The following is a 23682-nucleotide window of genomic DNA, read 5'->3' on the forward strand; positions in this document are numbered from 1 at the left end:
TACTGGTAGCTATTTCTTTTTTCCTCTAGTTGAGTCCTGAAAACGTAACTGCTTCTTTAGTTTCTGGGTGTTCAGCTAGAGCAGCTGAACTTTGGCTGGCCAGCAGTCCGTCGAGCCCGATATCTGTTCTCAGGCTGTAAGAGTAGAGCAAGTGTAGAATAATGTGGATAAGTGTAGAATGTATAAGGATATAGTCTCAGCCTCCATCTGTTTGAGGCATGGGAGCTTCCTGAGGCAGCGCTTTCAACAGAAAAAGATACAGCAACAAACGCGAGGAGCACCGAGTGCAGCAGGAGTGGCCAGTCCTCTGCAGCACTGAGTGCTTAACGGCTCTCTAAGAAAGTACGTGTTGTGCAAGTCCATGACTAGGCATAAAGGTGCCTGAGCAGGATTGTGTGCCTTTGCTCTTGGTTGAGGAGACATAATTAAGTCTCTAAAACTGACTGAAAATATTTAGTTTATAAAAAGATCGGGTGTCTATTATGAAAGGATGAGTAGCCTGAGGACCGGGTTTCAGACTGATGGCCTCTCATGTGAGTGACAGTTGCCTGACTTCCTTTACTGTTATAGCTGGTGATACCGAAGTATGCATCTAAAGTAGGTGCCCAGAGGGGTTGGAGAGGAAGGCTTGTCCCTCAGCGAGGACAGGGTTCTTGACACTTGATTTAACTACTGTTGGTGCCACCTATTGGCAAAATATTTAGCTGTTAGTGCCCTCTAATAAAAGCAGAAAGTACTTTAAAGTACTTCTAAACATCATTGTGTTAAACCCTTGGTAGTAAAAATGGCGTGTTATAGGGTCTTTTTTCATTTCAATCACTTGAGTCTTCTGGCATGTGAGCGTAGCTGAGCAAAGGCTAATGTACAAAAGTATCTGATTCATGTTAAGCAGTAAGTTTTGCGTTTGACTTTCTGAGAGAGTCAAATGTCTTAAAAGGTTGAGACACCAAATAATTTGAGAGGTTCATTGTATGATACCTGGTGTGGGTGGATGATACAACTTCTGTGGCCAGGAGAATTGCTTTTGGCCATTGGTAAAGCTGAATAAGAAAAGTAATGTAGCATTAGTGTTTTCAGAGGTGGTGATGGCTTATTTTTGGAGTGGTGCAGGCCACTGTAAATGGAGGCTGTTATCTTGTATGGGAACACTACACTACTTCCCTCATTTACACTTGCACAAAACTGCTGAATCTGATGTGTACATGTTATCTCCATTACTTCTCCAAACTGTGTCCTTCTGTATATCCTCTTCCAAAATAGTCAGGGTCACTCCAGCAGTGACTGGGGGAGGAGGCTTCGGTTTGGTTTTACTTTTTTTTTTTTTTTTTAAACTCATCTTTGGTTTTTTTCATCCTGTTGATATTTTTGGGCTGTGCTCTTCTCTACAGTCATGTGTGCTGTGGTTAGAAGAATCACATCTTTGCCTGTAAAACTCTCTCCTCATCTTGCCTTGGAAGTACTGAACCAAATTTGAGCTAAATTTTAGGTATTTTAAATTTTTTTTATTGTTTTAATAAAATCTATGTGATAAAGATTTTGAAGGACTAGACTTGCTTATCTGAAAATGTTTACTGCATTCTGATCTAGTAAAGCAGTTTGTAAGAGGACAAATATGCAGATCATGCATTGTAGCATGAATGAGAGAGGACTGAGTTTCTAAAAGCAAGAGTAGATCCTATTTTCTGAGGAAAAGGCTTCAAAAAAGCCTTTTAAATGATACAGCAACAAAAGTAAGTTGCTATAATAATTTGATACTTGCTGTAATGTGAATAATAAACTGTTTAAATACACTAATTCTAATTTTCACAGACCTATTTTTGTTTCTTCTCTAACTGATATTCTATTACAGGATCTTACAAGAATTTTAGCAAGGATCCCTTTTTACTAGCTGTTGTTTAACACAAAACCCCATGAAGACATGTACCTTGTCTTAGGGTACAACAGAGAATATCTCAACAGATTCTCCCCCTCCTAACACTCTAAAGGGATTTGTTTGATTTTTCTGTGCCTTCTACCTTACATGTGACTTTGCAGCATGACCATAAACCACCCTCGAGTGACGGGTTGGGGCTGTTTGCCAGACACTACGTTGTAATCAACCCCAGGGCATCCCTGTTGAGAAAACTGCTCCTTTTCAAGCAGGGATTGTGAGACAGGTCGAATAAGCATCCATTTCTGTATGAAGAGATCTGCTGTGTTGCAGTAGATTTCTCCTGCTGAGCATTCCCACTGTGCATCTAGATATTTGCTTTCATAAGTGGAGCTGACGACTGGTACAGAAACGGAACTGTCTGTGGGCAGGCTTTTTTAGGTACTATGGTTCTGAAAGAGGCTTGAATGTTTGCCTGTAAAAAGGGACTTTCTTTTAGAAACTGGAGCTCCAAGATAACTTGGGCGCGTGGGTTGCGATGTGTGGGTTTTGTCAAGATGATCATTTAGAGCGAAGTAAAATGGATACTTCTGCATTCTAGTGCGTTACAGATGCCATATAATTTAATTATGACAAAACTATATTATGATTCCTCCCTCTCCATCCTCCACAGAGGGATAAACACGCATACACAATTACTTTTGCATAGCTTTTTGGCAAGACTTAAAAAGCTACTGTTGTGCTTGCATGCTGCGTTCAAGCAGTATGTGTGGAGGGAAGCCTTGTGGATGAAGGTGAAGGTTACCATGACTCTGATCGTGGTAGGCTCATTTGTTTTGATTTGTGATTTTTTTTTTTTTTTTTTTTTTTTTTTTCCAAATCAGCTCTGTAGAGGAGGGTTGCCTTTCTCCTCCTGAGATCCTTTGTGTGCTAGCAATGGTAATGCATCTTGTCCATGGTTGGTTTGGTGAGATGCCCATCAGGGAGAGAGGAAGGGAAAAGGCCGACTGGTCAGACAGAAGTGACTAAGAGGGAACTCAGGGACCTACAGACAGAGGCTATATGTGGTGGGTGTTATTTTATTGTATAGTACATGCTCAAATTTACCTAACTGCCACTTTGCTTTTTGTTTAGCTCAGCTGTGGCAGTGAGGTGGGCGGCTGTGTTGCACAATGTATTGCTAATGATCAGTGCCTCAATTCTCCATGATCTCTTTTTTAAGTCCCTTCCCCCATATCCGTTGCCTGACGTGTTTGGGATTTAGCGCTTTTTTTACTCATTCTCTTGTCTGACCACAGAGCTGATTTTCCCTTTCCTTCTACCATGGGCAGTAGAACCGTGTGTACTGTTCTTCTCAAAGTCTAGCCTGTTCTTGTAGAATTGAATAAATACTTTTCCAGGCCTACGCAGGCTTTGAAAACGTGTAATTAAAAGTTTCTGAGAGTTCAAAAAGGTCTGTAATGATCGGTAAATTATATATAGAAGATTGCAGTTACTGTTTGTATGAAAATGTTAAATCGGTGTTTGCTACCAAAGAGCTTCAGCACGGCATGTCTTTAACTCTCGCAAAAAGTCTTGCGGAAGCAGATACGATGTTGTGCATGAGTGTAACTCCTTTGGAGACTAGTCAGATGGGTCAGTGCTGTTTACCTGCTGCTAGGTGTCAGGTATCTGTAGTTCTTGAAGCTGTAAAGGAATAAGAACTTCCAGTTTTAATCATGTTTTTGCAATATAACTTCGCAGTTAAGATGAGAAATCTGTTTTATGCTGCTTCTATCAAGAGAAGAGACAGCTTATGAAGTACAATTCAGTTTAGTGTGTGTTTTAAGCGATCTTTATCTATGTATTGTATCTGTCTTCATTTATGTTGCTTTTCTGTTGTATCATTTGCTGTGGTATGTGGTAATAAAGTCTGTGTGGTGTTTGTTGGCGTGACCATCTTTTGCCAGGCCCAGCATTCCGACTGAAAAAGGAATGGTGTGACTATGTATGTGTATTGCAGTTCAAGGTATTTAGTGACCAAGTAGCAGAACTGTCAAAAAAGAAGAGGAAAGAAAATCAGGTCAGAGGAATCCATTCTCAGAAACGTCTTTGGTGGGTTCTAGGATCTGCTCCTGCCCTAGTTTAGATCAAGGTGGTTATGAGTGGTGCAGAGGAAAGTGTGGAAGCTTTGTCAGAAATCACTCCAGATGTGCAAAAGTGGATGGAGTAAAAAAGATCTGCACAGATATCTTAGCTTTTATTGCTTGGTAAGTTTAAGATCATTTGGGCGATTTGTGTTTTAATATTGTCCAGTGCAAGTTGAATTACCCGCGGCTGTGGATTGGTAAGCAGAATTTTGAAATTCTGCTTTTGGTACTGATTGCATTTTGATGCCCTTGGGAGGGTTGCACAGTACCCCTCTGGGGTTTTGAAGTTCCTCCGTGGCAGTCTGTGTCTTGTCAAGTTTACCCTGATAAGGAGACTTATTTTGGAGGAAGTTGGTAAAAGACCCCTTGGCTCCTTTGGGGATGGAGTCCTTGCTCAGCTGTTGCTGGAAAAAGCGTGTACAACTCCTGGGGAGGAGATGCCAAAGAAGCATCTCTCTTGTTCTGTTGATGAGGGTTGGTTCTGTTTGTTTGTTTTTAATAATATAATCTCCAAACTGTCGAGTTGTTACTAGTAAAAAAAATTAAAAAAATCCAAAGGAGGCATTTTCTGTCCTTGTGTAGTGATGAAACAATGTCTTGCTTAATAGCATATGTCTGTTCCTCTTCCTCTTATTGGAGCTTGCTGAAGGGTGGGTGAGTAAAGGCAAGCCTTTTCTTCCATAACTTTCTGGTTTTGTTTAGTTTATGCAGCGATACCCGAATGTACTGAACGTCATCTTTGCTGCTGGCCAAGGCAGGGGGATTGGAAGTAGATGATCTTTAAGGTCCCTTCCAACTCTTAACTGTTCTATCATTCTATGATATTCAGAAATGGCAAAAAAGGCTCTTATACCTTAGTAATCTAGTGGTGGGATCAGGCAAGACTAGATTAAAAAGAGAAGGTGACTTTATAGCTTAACACCTTTTTGAAAGGGCTTAATAAAAAAAACCAACCCAAACACAAAACCAAAAAAAAAACCCCAAAACCCCAAACCACAACTTAAAACCCACAGCAGTTTAAATCTGAAAAATCTGAGAATTCTCAAAAATCTCAAAAAGAAGTTAGGGCTAGGAGGAAACCAGTGATACTTCTGACCTTCCCCAGTTGACATGAAAATGCTCCTCCTGACCTCTGCTAGCTTATTGCTCGTGCTTTGGAAGAGGGAAGTCATGTCCAGTGTTTGTCCAGGCTTCCACGCCATCTCTCCTGCGCTGCAGCTCCGTGCTGGGCTGCTCTTCATCAGCCCCTTGTTTATTTGTGAAGGGATGTTGCTGCCAGGCTTTCACAGTGACTAGTCCTGTTTATCTGTGGAGCAGGAACAGGCTGGCAGCGTGATCTTCATCGTTCTGCCCCGAGTTTTTCTTACATGGAGTGGCTCCTTATGGATATGAAGAGCTGAGTGAGGCAAATGGTTTTTGAAGGAACTTTGCTAGTAAATTAATTAATCACCGGAAGCAGGTGGGATGTAGGGCTCATTAGTCTCTCCTGGAGGCCTGATGCGATCACAGGATGATAAGACTTCGGGTAAATCAGACATGGTTTCTTTGAAAATCCTCCAAGAATGCCTTGTTTTCACTAAGAAGCGTACTTTTGTTTTCAGTAGGCTGAGTGATCATTACATAGCAGTGTTTGTGGGGCGTCAAAGTGTGGAGTTTCAGCTGTGCATTTTGAGGCCAAAGTATTTAAACAATTGAGAAATCGAGAACTTCTAGAAATCATCTTAGTCAAGTGCAGAAGGGGAAATGTGGGGTTTAATCTTCACTTTAAACTACCGTCCATGTATTTGTATTAGCTGTAAATGTTTTAAATTGAGAGGGAGAGTTATTTTGTCCCTAAGGTCTCTTCCTGCCTTTTGTTGTTCTCCATTCTTTTTCTCTCATTAATACTGGTATACCTCTGGTCAGGGAACTGAAACACTAAATTAAATGCTCTGACTTCCCTGTGGAGATAACATGCCAGGAAAACAGATGGCTTTTTTTTTTTTTTTTTTTCCCATGGTAAACTCATTTTATCTTTTGCTTCAGCGAGTCTCATCTCCGTAGTTCACTATTATATGGTATCTCAGATGCAAATGATACTTATCTGTTAAAACACTAACAGTCTTTGAATCAGGGAGGTTCCCTACCAATGTACATAAATACATGCAGCAAATGAAGTGAGGCTAAAAATGCGGGAAAAGATACTGGGAAAGTATCTGTACTCACATTATGTGTAGAAATTCAGAGCTCCGTGTACCTTGAGTTGACCTTCAGTATACCAGTGACAAAACTTGTCAACATATGCAGTACTTACATGTGGCTTTAAGGGGGAAAGAAAAGGATGAGAACAGTCCTAAAAGGAGAAGGTACCTTAATGTACTAGAAATGTGTTTAAAATACCTATTTTAAATCACCCTGTGTCTGCACTCACAAACCTAGCTGCCTGGCTGTTTCTTTACAGCTACTGTTTTGAAAGTGGAACGCTGTTTTCATCTACTTCATTTTATGAGCATTTGATATTTTGAAAACATAGTAGAATAGATCTCTCTTATTTATCCGTGAACAATCAATTAATCCAGAGTGAAGTACAAGCCAGGTACTTTGCTCTAGTTGCAGCCTGCGAAAGCGGGAATATTATCCTTGAACAACAGGACAATAAAACCAGCGTGAATCTGTTGCATCCTGCAGATATAAAACAGGAATTACTTCAATGCAAGAGGGTTTTTTAATCTGCTTTATCTGGTGTTTCTTTTTTTAGGCCCCGGTAATTAGCTGAAAAGGCTGGAATGTAGAATACGCAAACACTACACCTTTTATTACGAAGTCTTAATCAACTGACTGTCCTCTTCATGTTACTTTGCTATTTAACAGTACTGTGCAGTCTTGATGTAGCATTACAAGATGTTTTTCTGAGTCATCTGACCATTTTGAGTGCGCTTTGGTCAATGTTGTTGTCTGGAGGAGATACTGTGGGATGTGCTGTTCACATCAGTCTCAAGAAATTTGAATTTGCAAATGAGATGCGTGGGAACGTGTCATACTGGGCTGGAGGGAACGTCCCTTGTGACTCTAGGCAGTCAGTGTTACGTTCAGTAAAGCACATAAGCCATCAGCTTCAGGTGTTACCGTATGCCACGGCTGTAGGTAACTTCCTAACACCATCTGATAAACGTACACCCCGTAGTACAAGTCTCAGGCCTGTGTCTTGCAGCAAGGTATGGGAAGAGAGCTGGAGGGGTCAGATTTCAATGGACATCTGAATAAGGATTTTTCCTGAACTGTTTTACATAAACCCTTGAGGTATCATTGGAGAATGTTTCAAAATCATCGTTCTGTTTCAAATACAGACTTCTCAGTATCTGTGCTCATGTGCATAGTCGATTCCTCAATGACAAATGCTCTGATCGGGCAGGTCACAGAGGCAATGGCGCGATGATGCTTTCGTATTGTAAAAGACTGTCTCTGCTTTGCTTTATTCTTAGATTCAAAAGGAAAAGAAACTGCAGCAATGAAAGCTGACCTACTGAGGGCTCGCAATGTGAAGAGGTATATTAATCAGCTGACAGTGGCAAAGAAGCAATGCGAGAAGAGAATAAGGCTCCTAGGAGGGCCTGCTTATGATCAGCAGGAAGATGGCATTTCTGACGAAGGCGATGGCCCTCAGAGTCAGAAGGTATAAATCAGTTAATATGGGCGTGGTGGCAGCTTTTCTGAAGATAGCAACTTGCCTTCAAATAAAAGATTGTCAACATATATGCAATATTTCTTTGGCACTTGTTATATTTGCTGTAGGAAATACCTGTGAGTTTTGCAAATACTGAGTTATTCAAAAGCAAACACTTGTGGAAGGCAATTGACGAAATTAAGGGCAGTTGTTGCAGAAAAGCTCTGGTAGAGCTGTTGACTGAATGCTGGTTTTCCACATCATTGTAGTCTGGAATTGAAAAAACTACCATTGTATTAGGCAGCATCTACAAAAATAAAATCATGGCTACTTATCCTTGCTAAACTTTAAGTTTAGTGACTTCCTTGTGTAATCTACTCTGTCCCCTTTGGGCAAAGCACAGTAACGGATGTATTCAAATTAGAAAGATTTTCTCTTTTTCATGTAGGTAGAAGAGAAGTTATCTCTTCGTGCAGTGATTTTTAATTTTCATTACGTCCTTATAATGATTGTAACTCACTGGTATGCAAGAAGAAGTTGCACGACAGAGAAATAGTTCTTACTATTGAGTAAGGTCTGAAAGAGAGCAATTTCATACCCCGGATTCATCCTTAAGCATGATTTCAGATGGTTTGTCATAGATTGTGCCAAGGCAGTCCTGCTCTGTTTCCTGAAGTTGGGTGTAGTCAGAGGTGCCAAGGAGAACAGGAAAGAGGGAAGCATGTGGCAGCACCACATGAGCCACTGATGGCACTTTTGGTGCCTGCTGAGATGTTATGGACTTTGCAGGATAGATAACATGGTACACAAGACTGTTCAGGGGCGGGGTCAAGTAGTGAAGCTGGACTGGATAGGGGCAGGGATTGTCATAAATGTAGTGAAATTTAATATTATGGTAACTAAAATCAAAAGAATTCCTGTTGTTAATGTTGCACGTTTTATGACTCAATAGATTTTTGGTGGGAGCTGCTGACTCGGGGTTATATCTTGCAAATATACCCATAAGCAGCTCCATATGAGTTAACGGTACTATTAATAGGAGTAAAGACTCCTTGCACAGGCATTTGTTGTAGTGGCAGAAACAATGTGATCCGGGGCTGCTCTGCTTCTAAGCTTTTCCTGTGTTTCTACAAAGAAGCCCTCCACACCCATGTCAGCGTGGAAAATAGGAAAACTGCTTCTCTCCTCTGTTGTCCCCAACTCTCTGTTGCCAGGAAAGAGGCTGAGGGGAAGCCGGATGAGCCGGAGGCCACGCTGTTCTCTTCTGTGCACAGAAAAATGCCCAGGGCTTGGCAACTCTCTTCACTGTTCCTTCTTCCCCTTCCCTCTTCCCACACTGTGGTAGCTGCAGTCCGCGTTCCTATTTCAAGGCGGCCAGTGATATTTTGGATACCCGCCCCTCCTATGTGGGCAGTATTGACTGAACAATTAGGCCTTTTTTCTAAGCAAAAGGGAAGGGCGTTGTTTGGGATTTAGTAGATAAGCTAATGTTGGTGTGTTGCTGCTGGTGGGCCATAATTTCTCTTTGGAGTCTGGCTGTGCCAGCTCTTCTGTTAAGCTGGCACTTAACCTGCAGAATAACCAGCTTGTGTAGAAGAAACTGGAAGCTTGCCTTCTGTTCTTCAACTTGCATGAAATAGGTCAGAAATCGGCATTTCCTGATAGTGTTTTGAATTCCTGTTTTATGCAAGTGTAGTGCAGAAACTTGAATACATTACTAACTTTGGGGAATTTTTGATACTAGCTGAACAAAGAACAAATTGACTAGTGACCTAAACTTGTGTTTTGGTTTCACCTCTGCATCCTACAGAAAGCTTTCTCTTTCCTGCACTAGTAGGGGAGTTGCTGGTAAAAGTCTTCCAGTGCATATTCTAATTATGGGTTTAAATGTGGAGATGGATGATGTGGAGCTGTCAGTGTTCTCCTCTTACAGATTTAAGAAAGAAAAATTATGTGCTTTGAAATACTTTTTTTTTCTTTTCATAGCAAAAGCTAATTATAAAACAGTGTCAGTTTTCTGTTTGATAAATACATAAAAGTCAAGGGATTGTATAGAGTTTGCACATGTTTCGCTCACCTCATTACCCTGAAACTGGGTTCTCCAGGGAAATCCTGAATGTGTGAATTATAATCAAATGTTTATACACAAACAAACAAACCCCAGCTACCCTCTGAATCTGAATTCTGTCATTAGCTGTGACACTGATTTATACTCTGCCCTGGGTGTTAGATCTGCTTTCAGAGAAAATGCAGTTTGAATTAGTGTAATATATAAAGTATCTATTCTAATCTACTTATGGTCAGTGTGGTTTTGGTCCTTTTTCTTAGAAACTGTACCTGCACAGTACTGCAGTAAATAATTGAGTTCTCGTTGTCTGTGTTTATTCAGCAAACTGTTTGTTTGGTCCATTGTGTTCGGCACAGCAGCCACATCACCACATCTGTGAGATTGGATGTGTGGAGTCACAGCATCTCCATAGTGGAGCTGCTCTGTGAACCACAGGTGGTAGGAGGAGTTCTGATCCTTGACTAGCTGTGAAATAGCAAGGAAACCACCCGACTGTATTTTGAGGCGCAGGCAGTCCGTGTTCATAGTCCTACTGATGAGGACTAAGTTGGAACTCTTGCAGAAGACCTTGCTTCCACCACATCCGTGGATAGCTGCCAATTTAACCGATGACTGATTTCCACCGTGATTTCTGAGCTTCAGGTTGTGAGATCACATCATGTCAGGATAGCTCATGGTACAGAATTTGGGGATATAAGGAAAGCCAGCTTCAGTTGTTCTCCTGTTGCCCGAAGGTGAGGTGTCTTGGGACAGAAGTGTGTTCATGAACATGCGAGTCTCAAGGCAGGGATTTTTCCATTAGCGTATGTGCAGTAAAATAGCCAGGTACCTTATGCAGTATATACTTCGTGACAGCTACCTAATCATTGCATTTGGTTCAGCTACTGCTGTATATGACAAAGATAGCCTTCTGATGACTTGACTCTTTTAAAAAAATAATAAGAAGAATATATGCTTTAATTTTAGTCTTTGTACAGAGAAAGCATTAGTTAATGTTTTTTAAAATGCAGCTTGGAAAGAGACACGTTTTTCCAGTATTATTTTTTACGTTCCTCTTATTCCCGTCTTCTACAAAAAAAGACAAAAAAACCAAACCAGAAATGAAAACAGAAGTCCTGCAGTCTGACTGTATGCCGCCATCCCAGCAGAAAATCTCCACTACTGACCCAAATTCTGTTCACCCCATCTGTGATCTGCAGTGCCATGACCAGCACTTGGTATGATAACTGTGGTTATTCTGTATAGGCCAATGTGGTTGTAGCAAATGGGAAACTGGTGTGTTGCAAAGAAATATAGTACAGTGCATCTCCGCTGTGTCTGGTGCCTGTGCGGGCCCTTCCAAATTCAGTAGTTATTTTACGTTCCACTCCAGAGAGATGTTGCGACTGACTTTAGGGACTTGCCAAAGCCAGGTCTCTGCTTTGTAGGGCCAGGAGCAAGGCTATTCTGTGTGCCTATGCTAGGGATGCTGGTTAAAGCACCCTGCTTGTAGGGGGAAAAAATAAATCTAACCCCTTCCTAGTCGTTGGCAGAGCCTGTGACCAGCTGTGGTAGACGAGTTACTTTCCTGTTGGAGTAGGGAATTGATGTAGCAGCAAAGCTACTGGTTTTTCTGAACCCAAAGCTGCTCTCGAGTTAAAAGGACTCAAAGGGTTGCTGTTCAGGCTGCTAATTCTAAGATTATGTCTGCTAACTGGATATTAGATTTATTAGATTTGAGGGTGCACACATGCCCTAATGCACACGTTTGTACCAACATAGCTTAGAGCTTTGTACTCTAATCCATGGTGATGTTGAGTCATAAAATGATCTTTTGCTGAGGATTACGAATTACTGCAAAGTCTCGTTCCTTAAATTGGAGAAGGAAGGATCATCCACAGAATACTTCCTGGATTGCATGCATTTTATGATAACTTATCACCTCAAACACAAAAACTTCTTTTGTTGTCATTGAAGGCTTAATAATGTTTATAGTACCGTTTGTAGCATATTTAATAATTCCAGGATAGTCAAGCCTTAAACAAACAAAAACTTGAAAAAAAGTTTGTGAGGTCTCATTTCTGCAAGAGAAGTTTAAATAAGCTTTTCTGTCCATTAATTAATTAATTTTGTTAAAGTACTTCTGTTTGTAAGGTAACTAGTAGGAGGTTTGTGTAACAGCATTGTTAGGCACCGCCGCTTGAATTACCATGGGGTACCTGTGCAACGGGCCCTTTATTAGGTGAGAGGACTGGGTGGATTTGCCTTGCTCCCTGCAGCAGCCCCTACCCACAGTTACTTTTGAGAGGGGATGTTTGCTAATCACCTCCCTTGCTGGCAGACCGGGTGGGGATACCTTGGACAATAGAGGCATAGAGACCCAAGGTGATCTCTTGCTCAAGAAGTGAAGGCACGTGCTCTGCATTGTGAGTGATTTATTACCTCTGCTGTCATTTACAGAGCTGACAGTCCCGGAGATGGTGAAGATCTCTGTTCAAGAGGCTGGAAGACCCTCTTCTGCTTGTATTTTAAATCATTGTCCTTGATAAAGTGATTGAATAGAAAGTATGATGATGCACAGCAATAAGGCTAAACCACAGACTTGTGGTTTGTCAACTCTGTGAATTTGTCATCTCTTTGAATTGTCATCTCTGGGTTCTTCTCTTTGACAGCAGTCTGATGGCTGTGTCTGTAATAAGCCTGGCTTCAGCAAGGCTCTCTGCTGTTCAGTGAGGATTATAGAGTGAGCTCTGAAAGGCAGAAGTTTATGTTTGTATTCCTGAATAGCTCTGAAGCTGAGGGCAAGCCATGTCCAGCCGATACTGGTATGGTAAAGGATGAAGAGAGGAATGGCACGTGACTGTCACTGACAAACTCTGAAGATGAAGATTAGTATTTCGCCTGAGACAAACACAGTTTACTTAAACGCTGCCCAAAATTTGGGGGAGCTGTTTCAGAGGAAACATAGGTGGCTACAGTTTTTAAAGAACCTTCTTTAGCTCAGTTAGTTGAGGAAGTGACTTGTGCTCGTAATTGTGTACATGCACATGTATGGGATTTCCTCCCATACAGTTTGAGTCCGGTGAACTGTTTTTCCAAAATGTAGCTTGGTGGTAGATTCTCACAGGTACTAGGTTTAGGAAAATAAATAGCCTTCCCAGAGAGAGATGCCAATACACGATCTGAATTGCGTGATTAGGTATCGGAAAACCCATTAACATGAAATTATTAATGCCTCCATCTCAGTTGGAATTCACATCTTGCTCTGTACCAAATTATCTTTGCTATAAAATGCAAAGAAGCTAAGATTCTTCAGCCCCAGTGCTTAAGGATCTGGTGGGGTGTGTGTGTGTGTATATATATATATTTCTTCTTTTTTTTTTTTTTTTCTTTTTTTTTTACACAAAGAAAAGGGTGTGGGTTGGTTGGTGTCTGTGAGGTACAAAGCAAGAGATCGAGACCACTCTGGTGTACTTGGGTTCCTGGTGACACAAGCAATGGCACTAAATGAACTACGTGAAAACTGGTTCAGCTGCTAGGCGAGAGTTGGAGAGGAAGGGGGAGTTTGGTTTTGGTAGAGTGTTTTTAAAATTGGTCCTATTTTTCAAAGAAAGCCAAGGTTGTTCAATTCATCCAACATGGGAAGATCATGCAACATGTTTTTAGGTGTTAGGTCTGGATTCACAAAAATAGTAGAGGTGGAGGAAGCAATAATGGCTTTTTAATCCAACAGCTTAACGGCCGCAGCATCTGCGTGCGTGTGGGAAGTCTGTGTTTCATTTCCTTTTCTGCTTGACGTACGTCCTCCTCTCTCATCTCAGGAAGGGTCCCGAGCATTATATTACTGCCCCTACTCTTTCCTGCCTGCATTTCTGATAGATGCTTTTCAATAACAGTTAATGGGAACTGGCCACCAAATGCCCCAGCTGCCAGGGTGAAGAACTACGCTCCATCTTTCTCTGTGTCCCTGGGAATAATTGAGACACATCTCAAAGCTCTGTGGCCTGTGGCGTGGAAACTGCTGGTGTTACTCTGTGTTTGAATCAAGCAAAGAATAAATCAGTTAGCTTTCAGCTTGGCTCCTCTGCCTTGCAGGAACGTTGGAAGTTAAATTTTTAGCGCTAGCATTTCATGACGGACTTGAAATGCCATCCTAGTCCTTTGCAATGTCCTTACCTCCTGGACAGAAAACATGTGGAAACATTTTTCTGTCTGGTAGGAGCATAGATGCATTTATCTTTTAAATACTTGCAACGCATAATTTTGATTTTTTTTTTTTTTTTTTTTTAAATGAAGTGAACCTGTTACTGTAGAAGGTCTGTGGAGTTGAATCTAGCACACGTGTTTGTGGGATGCCTGGCGTTCGATGGGCACAGCAAGTGAAAATATTTTCCCCATGAGGGATAGAGAGAAGCTAGAGTTAGGCACTTTCCCAGATTTTACTCCTGGTTTTCTTCTCTTTAGATTCTTCAGTTTGAAGAAATTTTGGCCAACCCTTCATACCGAGAGCACTTCCGAATCTACATGGAAAGGATGGACAAGATGGCTTTGATCGGTTTTTGGGAGTCTGTGGAGTATCTGAAGAATGCTAACAAGGTGGAAGAAATTGCAAGTCCACGTGGCTTGTTTAATTACAGTAACGGGAATCTCTGCTTGTTGTGATGTTAATGTTAGGAAATGTCTTTATGTTTTTAAAATAGCAATAGCATAGGACGGGTGCTAAGCAATTTAGGTTTTTTAACTCCTTCATGTCAATGTTTGAGGATAATATGGCAATTAAAAATTGTGGACTGTTGTGATGATGGTTAACTGTTGTTTTACGTAGCAACGGGACCTGTAAAAAAGGATACTTGATATGCAAAAGTAGTAGAATTATTTCCCCCTCCACTAGAGAAAAAACTTGCAGTAATATATTGGCTTTAGTTTTATCAGCTGACGTGAAACTTAAAGTACCTTACTGTGTGGTAGTCTGTACATAAACTTCTCATCTTGCCAATTACAGGTAGCCCATTCAATCCAAAACCGTGAAAAGTTGTGTATATATGTTTTTAAAATCCTTTTGAAAGAGAGATTTTGCTTTAAAAGACGCCGCCTTCTCCCTGTTCTGTTGCTGTATAAGCAGCTAAGTTTCTCTAGGAATGCCGCACTACTGCTAGAGGGAAGAAACAATGCTATATTGTAATTTGTGCGAAAATAAAGTAGGAATGAGAACCCTAAAGCAGGGATAGGAAATATCACTTAAAGTTCCAAGAAGTTTCTGGGAGCAATGGTGCAGAGCAAAAATGTAGAAGACAAATTTGCTGCTTGTGAGCAGCGGAGTGGATTTTGGGGGGAGACTGCTTTAAACCTCCAGTATTCACACTAGCATGAAACATGAATTTCATTATTAACTATCAGTTAAAATTTTTATTCGCTGTAATTTAATTACTCTCCTACGTAAAAAGATTCTAGTCAATTGGAAAACACAAATAACAACCTGTAACCAAAGTGGCAAATTGTGGAGCGCGAGTAGCGAGCCATTAGAACAATCTGAAGAAATGGCTAACAACCAACTCAAGTCAGGCAGTGTTTATAAAAAGGCACTGTGAAGAGAGTTGTATAAATCAGTTTTGATTTGCAAACTGCTCGTGATTGGAGAAGGTGCAAATCATTTTATGACCTTTCAGCTGTGATTTCCCTCCTTGCTCCCAAAACAGTACGTATAGTGCCTTAATTCAAGACTTCCCATTTTTTTAAAGAGGTCCTAGCATACTGTGCTCCCGTTGCTCCACGGAACGTAAAGATTGTCTGCCACTATAGGGGCTGCTTTGATTACAAAAAAGTAGTGTCATGCAGCCATGTGGCTGTGATGTTGTCACATGAAGCAGGCAAGCACATTGTGCCATACCAGGGGAGTGGATAAAACTTTTTTAATCTGGGTCAGTTTAGAGACATGATAATTTAGAGAGACGATCGTGGGCTGTGCTGCATTGCTTCCTCTCTTTCCTGTTCATTACTGCAAAGTTCAGTCCTGTGCACTGTTCTGCGCTCAGCGGAAATACTTGGCCTCATGTACGGCTAAATGTCTGTCCACGTGTGCTTTTTTCTTCTTCTTTTCCCCCTCAAAAATTGATTTTTGGACACGGATAAAGTGACTTGATCCTGTCCAGCAGAAGACAGGAGAGCCAATACAACTGAACTCTACAATCTGAACTTAAAACAGTGACCACAATGTTGCTCTAGGACTTCTTTTTCCTTTTAATACTTTTAAGCTTTTGGAGCATACTTTTAAAAGCAGTGGGTGTGGAAGCTGTAGTAATTTTAGAGTACAGCTGTTTCTTCACTTAACAAATATCGATATTTATCTTGTGAAATTGACTGCTTAGCATAGGTGCCCAGGCAGAGTGCTTGATCTCAGTACGAGATTCACAGATGTGTTCTCATACATCTGGGCATGAAATTAGTTTGATCGTTCTTCAAATTATGCACCTGGATCCTGACTCATCCTGATATTTTTAACATTTTCTCATTATTCTCTTCTCCCTCCCTCTGCCTCCTTGCTTCCTAGGCTGAAATACCTCAACTGGTGAGTGAAATTTATCAGAATTTTTTTGTGGAAAGCAGAGAAATACCTGTGGAAAAATCCCTTTATAAAGAAATACAGCAAAGTCTTGTTGGAAATAAAGGCATTGAAGTATTCTACAGAATTCAGGCAGATGTTTACGAAACTCTAAAGGACAGATACTACCCCTCATTCATTGTCAGTGATTTATATGAGAGATCAGTCAAGAAGGAAGAAGAAAGAAGTTCTGCGCAGCTGACTCCTGAGGACAAAGATGAAGTGGTGAGTCACACGGACGATTTCTTTCACTGTTATTTAAGGTGATCTGAAGACAATGAGTAAAGCATGCAGTAGCAGCTTCTGACTCTGAGCTTTGGACTACTTTTCTTTTTTTTCTGATGTACTTATAAATACCATCACTCTTACGGTTTCATCAGGTAAGACTGGTATGTTTGCAAGCTCTTTAAAACAAAACGGTACAAAATGACTGACTACTTAAACTTTAAATTAATTAAAATAAATATTTCAGATTTCCAGGCCTTTTATATTCCGTATCTTTTGTTATGCTCTTTAGTATCAGAGAATGCAAAACACACCTCACACAAGCTCAACCGTTCTGCTTTTCAGTGAGGGAAATCTCACTGAAACATCACTAGCTTTCTGTCTAGACATTGTCTGTCCCTGCCCCTGTGCATTTCCTAGGTACTGAAAAGGTATTAAGTTGTGCAAGAGAGGAGAAAAGTAATGTAAAATATAATCTTAGTGCTTTTTTATTAACTTACTGAATAAACTAATAGGATATGTTGGAAGATAACTGATTAACATAGCACTAGGGCTGGAAATACTAGAACAGAGCGTTCAAAATGTCATGAGCAATAACCCGAAGGCAGCTCTCTTGGGCAGGTTTTTTCAGGGGGTTCTCTAAATGGGTGATGTGGGGGGAATTTGTGTTACGCTTTTCTAAGAACATTTTGACAAGAGCATCTCTCAGTCTAGTGAGCATCTTTCAGTCAGGCTGCCACTTCAGATCAGCATGAGTATCTTCATTTTATGTGTGAACTTGCTCGGAACACAATGAAGTGTAATAGTTTGTCTAAACCAGGATCTAAATGGACAAGTAAGAAGCAGAATCCAGACGTGCTGATCTACATTCTGCCATTTAGAAACAATTTTTCTAGAACCTAAGGTTCTTGTGTTTACTGCTTAAATATGACTTTTGTTTCTGTAGGTGAGCTATTATAGTCTCCATAGTTGGCATATCATCAAATCTGCAGAGATGAGCTGTTATAAGTAAATAACTTCCAATATGAACTTTTAGAGCTTGCTGAGTTTTTCACTGTTTGTTTCTCCCTGTATACCTTGATAAAAGATTCAAGATGCATTTCTACTTTTCTGAGTGCTGACTCAGCTACGTGTTGAGGGTGGTAGGGACTTCAAAGACTTTCTGTCCTTGTGTTTTGCGATCACTGGGACTTGGGAGAAAAGACTGTTACTGGTTTTGTCCAGAACTTTCTACGTATTAAACGTTGTGCTTTTTAATCTCTTTTATATACTTGATTCAGAGTCTAACAGAGATAACCATTTCTCTAAGAAAAACTAACACAACACTTTAGGGCTATCTGTCCTCTGTCAGATAACGTTTACTATAAATTAGATTTTTGACATCAGCATCATCTGTCCTTCCTCTGAGTCCTTGGATATATACGTGCCAGATTTGAAGGCAGTGTCTCCTGTGAAAACTTAAACTAATACATTCCCAAGTTTCCTTATATGGTTAAATTTGTTTTGCATTTTTAACATCAAACTAAGTGTGAAGCTGCATATACTGTTAAAGTATGTGATAGAGAAATCATAATGTCCCGTGCTTCAGGGTCTTTGAGGTGAAAATAAATGCTAAGAAATTCTTTTTTCTGAATCTTCCAGTGGGCTTTCAAATTTTGGTGAAAATGCAGTACTGGCTAATAAGTTTGGGTTGTTTTCCTCCCCATGTATAGGAAAGCACAGCTGAGAAGTCTGATGTTTCTGGGGGGAAGCATATTGTTAGCAAATACTAATTGGTTTTGGTTTAGATGGGTTTTGGAGGTCTGTGCCCTCGCTTCCTGGGATTACCTATGTTAATTTTCTATAATTTTCACGGTTATAGCTAGATAGGTAAAAAGCCATCCTCCCCTCCGTGGGAGGGGAGGACAAAAAGGTAAGTAATGATTAAACATGAGAGAATCAAACCAGAAGACAGGAATCAGGGCAAGGCCAGACTCCGCTGGTTTTGCTGTTTGTGGAACAAGCTCTTTCTTCTTCCTTGCAACCTGTCATCACTTTTCACTCCCTTGGACAAAGCTCCTTTAAAAGTCATGAGTAGACATAAGAATCACGGAATCACGGAATCTTCAGAGTTGGAAGGGACCTCTAGAGATCATCTAGTCCAACTCCCCTGCTAGAGCAGGGTTGCCTAAAGCACATCCCTCAGGGCTGCATCCAGGCGGGTCTTGAAAATCTCCAGAGAAGGGGACTCCACGACCTCCCTGGGCAGCCTGTTCCAGTGCTCTGTCACCCTCACCGTAAATAAGTTTTTCCGTGTATTTGAACGGAACTTCCTATGTTCTAGCTTGTGCCCATTGCCCCTTGTCCTGTCGCTGGGAACCATTGAAAAGAGCCTGGCTCCGTCCTCCTTAAACCCACCCTTTAGGTACTTGTAAACATTAATCAGGTCCCCCCTCAACCTTCTCTTCTCCAGGCTAAAGAGTCCCAGCTCTTTCAGCCTTTCCTCATAAGGGAGGTGCTCCAGTCCCATGATCATCTTGGTTGCCCTTCGCTGGACTCGCTCCAGTAGTTCCCTGTCCCTCTTGAACTGGGGAGCCCAAAACTGGACACAGTACTCCAGTTGTGGCCTCACCAGTGCAGAGTAGAGGGGGAGAATGACCTCCCTCGACCTACTGGCCACAGTCTTCCCTATGCAGCCCAGGATGCCATTGGCCTTCTTGGCGACGAGGGCACACTGCTGGCTCATGGATAATTTGCTGTCTACCAGGACCCCCAGGTCCTTCTCCTCAGAGCTGCTTCCCAGCATGTCCGCCCCTAACCTATACTGGTGTTTGGCATTCTTCCTTCCCAGGTGCAGGACCCTACACTTGCTTTTGTTGAACCTCATTAGGTTCTTCTCTGCCCAGCTCTCCAGCCTGTCCAGGTCACGCTGGATGGCAGCACGGCCCTCTGGAGTGTCGGCCACCCCTCCCAGCTTGGTATCATCAGCAAACTTGCTGAGGATACACTCTGTCCCCTCATCTAGGTCATTAATGAATATATTGAACAAAATTGGCCCAAGTATTGACCCCTGAGGGACACCACTCGTTACAGGCCTCCAACTGGACTCTGTGCCGCTGATCACAACCCTCTGGGTTCTGTCACTCAGCCAGCTCTCGATCCACCTCACTGTCACCTCGTCTAGCCCATACTTCCTCAGCTTCCTAATGAGGATGTTATGGGAGACAGTGTCAAAAGCCTTGCTAAGGTCAAGGTAGATGACATCTACGGCTCTCCCCTCATCCAGCCAACCCGTTATAACATCATAGAAAGCTATCAGATTGGTCAGGCATGATTTGCCCTTGGTAAATCCATGCTGACCACTTCCAATAACTTCCTGTTCCTCTATGTGTTTGGAATTGCCTGCATTCAGCACTTTGAGGAAAGAGGGTCTGGTGGTTGCATCAGTGCTGCTAAAATCACTAAAATAAGCCCAAAGTCTCTTCTGCAGCACTCACAGAAATGAAAGTCGTTATCAGTTTAGCAGTCAGGGGAAAACAGCACAATCCTTTGTGATCTCAGCTTTGAGTATGTTGGTTGTTTCTTTCATAAGTTCAATAATTTGAATGTGGGTAACTTCTTATCTTATAATTCTAGCATTTTTGTGGTAAATGTAGTGATTCAGCAGTGTTTTTTGCTCTAAGTGTCTGAAATGTTAATGACAGAAGTCATGTAGCCTACCTCTGGGAGCAGAGCCTTACTGATTTGTAATTAATTGCAATCGTTTGATTGCTAGAACCAAACTTCATATGAAAAGTCTTTTTCAACACTGAAGAATTAAATAGCATTTTTGATTCTTTTAGACCTCTGTGCTTCCCAACAAGTATAAGGGTTTTTATTTTGTGGTTCTGTTCAATAGCGTTTTGAATAACACCCAGCGTTGTTTAGTAGTAGTAGTAGTATTAGTATTATTGTAGTCCCAGGAGACAACCACCACCTTCGGTGAGCTGAGCACCGTACACATGCCAGGAGGCAGTCTCTGAGCTGAGGAGTTTACAGTCGCTGCAGAAGAGACAGAAGCAAGGACAGAGCATAGAAATAACGATATTTATTCAGCCACATAGCAGGCAAATGCAGAGCTGGAAAAGGGCATGGATTTCTTTGCTTAGAACTCCTGACTTACGGTATCCTCCCTTACGAGGATCACACGAAGGAGATTGATTATTTTTGCTACTGTATCTCTTCAGACTTTTTTACTAAGAGGTAAAATACTGCAGAACTTCCAGTAGGATTGTCTCCTCTAAAACTCACAGAATTTAGTACAGGCTTATTTCTGTTAGCTTTTTGTTAATTATATAAAGATACAGCCTTCTCAGTGGGAATATGGTTAAATGACACAGAGCTCTGCTTCATGAGACTAGATTCATAGCTTCCCACAGATACATTTAGATATATTCAGTCACAAGCAGACCTTAAAGATCTTTGAACGTGGCAACGGTAACATCACAGTGCTGCGTTTACTGCATCTCAAGGTCTTCATGCCTATTTGGGGAAGTACAGTAAGAAGGGGGAGGCCGAGGCAAATGCCAAAAGGTGTTAAAGAGAATGTCACGGAAAGGTGTGAAGCCTTCTGGGTTTTTTTTGGCGTGCCTGTAGTACACAAGATGGAAAAAGCTATTGGTTTGTCTGAATGAGTATAGGAAAATGATTTGTGAGTTTAGGGTAATGCGTATGTGCTTTTAACACATTTTTATTAACACTTCTAAAAACAGCAGTAAAATCTGTTTATGAAGAGAAAGGATTAGGTTTAGATTGTTCTGCGGGCTGACAAATCTGTTTCATGAAGGCTTGTGGGAGGCAGGACTGTTTGTTAGAACTGAAGGGTTTTTTTGGTGTGCTCCCCCCTTATCTTTCAGCTCTGAGCTAAGTATTTGCTTTTCTATCTGGCTCTGAATATTGGTGATGACTATTAAGCTGTTGCTGCTTTTAAAATAAACTTTTGATTCTTCCTCTCGTTTACACTAAAGCCTTAGCTTGAAGGTCATTTTACACAGTTGGCAAGAGCTGCCAAAGAGCTGTAGTATAAATGGTAATGAGGCTTTGTCCATTGCTTTTTGTTCGTAACAGGCTTATTTTTCATGTTGGATCTGGTGGTTGGAATATCTGTTAGAATCTGTTATACCTTCATTTTGGTCTGTATCAAGAATAAGTGTTCTTATACAGAACATGGTTATGGAGCAAACAATAACTGTCTCCTTTTTCATATTAGCGATGCAGTCACTTCTGTCCTCTATTCCTAGAGCCAAGGTTGTGAAGAAGCTACTGACGAATGCAGCGCAAGAATTAACGAACAGGCCAGTTACGCTGTGAATAAACTTCGCCAACTAAATGACAAACTTGAGTACAAGAAACAGGCTCTAAATTCCATATGTAATTCACCAAAACCCGACAAAAAGGTCAGTAGCTTTAGTGTCTTTGGTCTTTCTAAAATACATATGATGTGTGTGTTTGTGTAGTATCCAGTTGTCTCAGGCTCTTTTCGCACAGGTCAGATTGCTATTTCAATCAGCCTGTTATAGAAAGTGACCTCAGAGCTTAGTTTTAATTGCTTATTTTTTTCCTTTTTTTTTAAAGCTGTTGTAACTAAAATGGCAAATATGATTTATACTCCTTTGTTTTTCATAGAATAACGATCTTTCTCCCCGTGGTCTTGCTGCTTTGTTGGTGCCAAGTAGTATTTCTTCCTTACGTCTCTACCCACCTGCATCTCTGTAATCCTTTGTGGCAGCTTGTGGGTGTCCCTGCCGCAGCACTGCAGCGCAGGATGTGCTGGTTTAACTTCCGCTCCCTCTGCTGGCTTTGAAATAGCACAGCACATTTCATAATTACGGTTGTGACTGGCTTGCTCAAATAAAGAGGGCGGGGGGAAACCCCAAACCTATGAAAGTGACTGATTTCCTTTAGAAGGAGCTAGGAGAAATCTGCAGGGCACGCTTTCATCAAGCTAACAATTCTGAGGGATACAAAACTTTGGTTCTCTGGGTTTGGATAAAAAGTCTCTCTTCCTCTTTGCAAAGTGTACCAGTTAAGCAATCTAAGAACACATTCAGGCAGAAGCAAGTGATTTGCATTTGGCTTAGGCCAACTCATTTGCATTGCTGACTGGGATGATGTTACAGGACTGTTGTTCAGACGCAGCTGGGCCGAGCTTTTCCGGTGTCATGAGGTTGGTTGCGAATGGTAGATGGTGGATGAGGCAAACAAGTAGCCAAGGCGTCTCCCTAAAATGAGCTCCTGCAAGGGATGGCAAAAATGTGCCTGGGCATTAGCCATTGCTCAGGACCTGGGTTCTTCGTCCCCTCACTGAGGGTGAGTGCTAAGATGCTGGCCTGCATAGAAGGTGACACCCCGCTCACTCTCTGCTGCCCCAGCCCTGGGGATGGCTGCCTCTAAGAGAACGACGCGAACAGTAGCGTTTGGGGTCACCCTGGCTGGCTTCGCTCCCTCTGTCCCTTCACCTCCCCCTTCTGCCAGGGGTTGCTGCCGACAGCGGGAAATGTGTCCCCAGCTGTTCTGGGGTGTCCCGCTCACAGCTGCTGTGCTCTATGTGTCTGTGTGGCCTCAGCTGGCAGAAGATACCTCTTATTTGTCATCCAGCCACTACTGTTCAGAGTGGTAAGAGGGCAGATGTGTCACTTTTTTTTTTTTTTTTTTTTTTTAATGCCAGTATTACTGCAGTTTACCTGTGAAGCTTTTAAATGGATAGTTAGGATTGACAGTGTGAGAGCACTTTGTCGCAGGGACTTTATTTTTTCTCCTCTGGACGTGGCAGGTAAAAATTTGGTTCTTGGTCATATGAAGTAAAAAATGTGTCTAAAAATTCCACGGTTTTGTGCCATAGGAAGGAGAACGTCATGCACATTTTGTATGAATTTTTTTAACCTCAAGCTGTTCCTGGGCTGTTTGTTTTCTCTTTTTGAATGCCCCTGCTGTGAGACCCATACAAAACGCGTATGTACATCGTTAGGTGGCTCCTAGCACCGTGCAGCTCAGATGCCAGTCAGTCAAGGGAGAAAGCTGCTCGTTGGAGTTGCACCTGGAATGCTGCTAATTTTAGAAGAAAAAAGCTCTGTAGGGAGCAGTCTTACTTCCGTCCTTTCTGTGTAATATAAAGAGTACAAAGATGACATGAAAAGATGACAGGGAGTCTCG

At 41.6% G+C, this 23682-nt stretch overlaps 1 protein-coding gene across 1 annotated transcript in view; it reads left to right on the top strand.

The window, feature by feature from the left end:
- SNX25 (sorting nexin 25) overlaps nucleotides 1-23682 on the top strand; it is a 92140-nt gene that overhangs the window by 43911 nt on the left and 24547 nt on the right. Inside the window, exons 7-10 of the mRNA XM_054202529.1 lie at nucleotides 7461-7651; nucleotides 14154-14285; nucleotides 16237-16512; nucleotides 21771-21926. Of these exons, the coding sequence (XP_054058504.1) occupies nucleotides 7461-7651; nucleotides 14154-14285; nucleotides 16237-16512; nucleotides 21771-21926 (755 nt within the window). The remainder of the gene's footprint in view (nucleotides 1-7460; nucleotides 7652-14153; nucleotides 14286-16236; nucleotides 16513-21770; nucleotides 21927-23682) is intronic.

This window comes from Rissa tridactyla, chromosome 5, assembly GCF_028500815.1.
Source record: "Rissa tridactyla isolate bRisTri1 chromosome 5, bRisTri1.patW.cur.20221130, whole genome shotgun sequence".
Taxonomy (NCBI): Eukaryota; Metazoa; Chordata; class Aves; order Charadriiformes; family Laridae; genus Rissa; species Rissa tridactyla.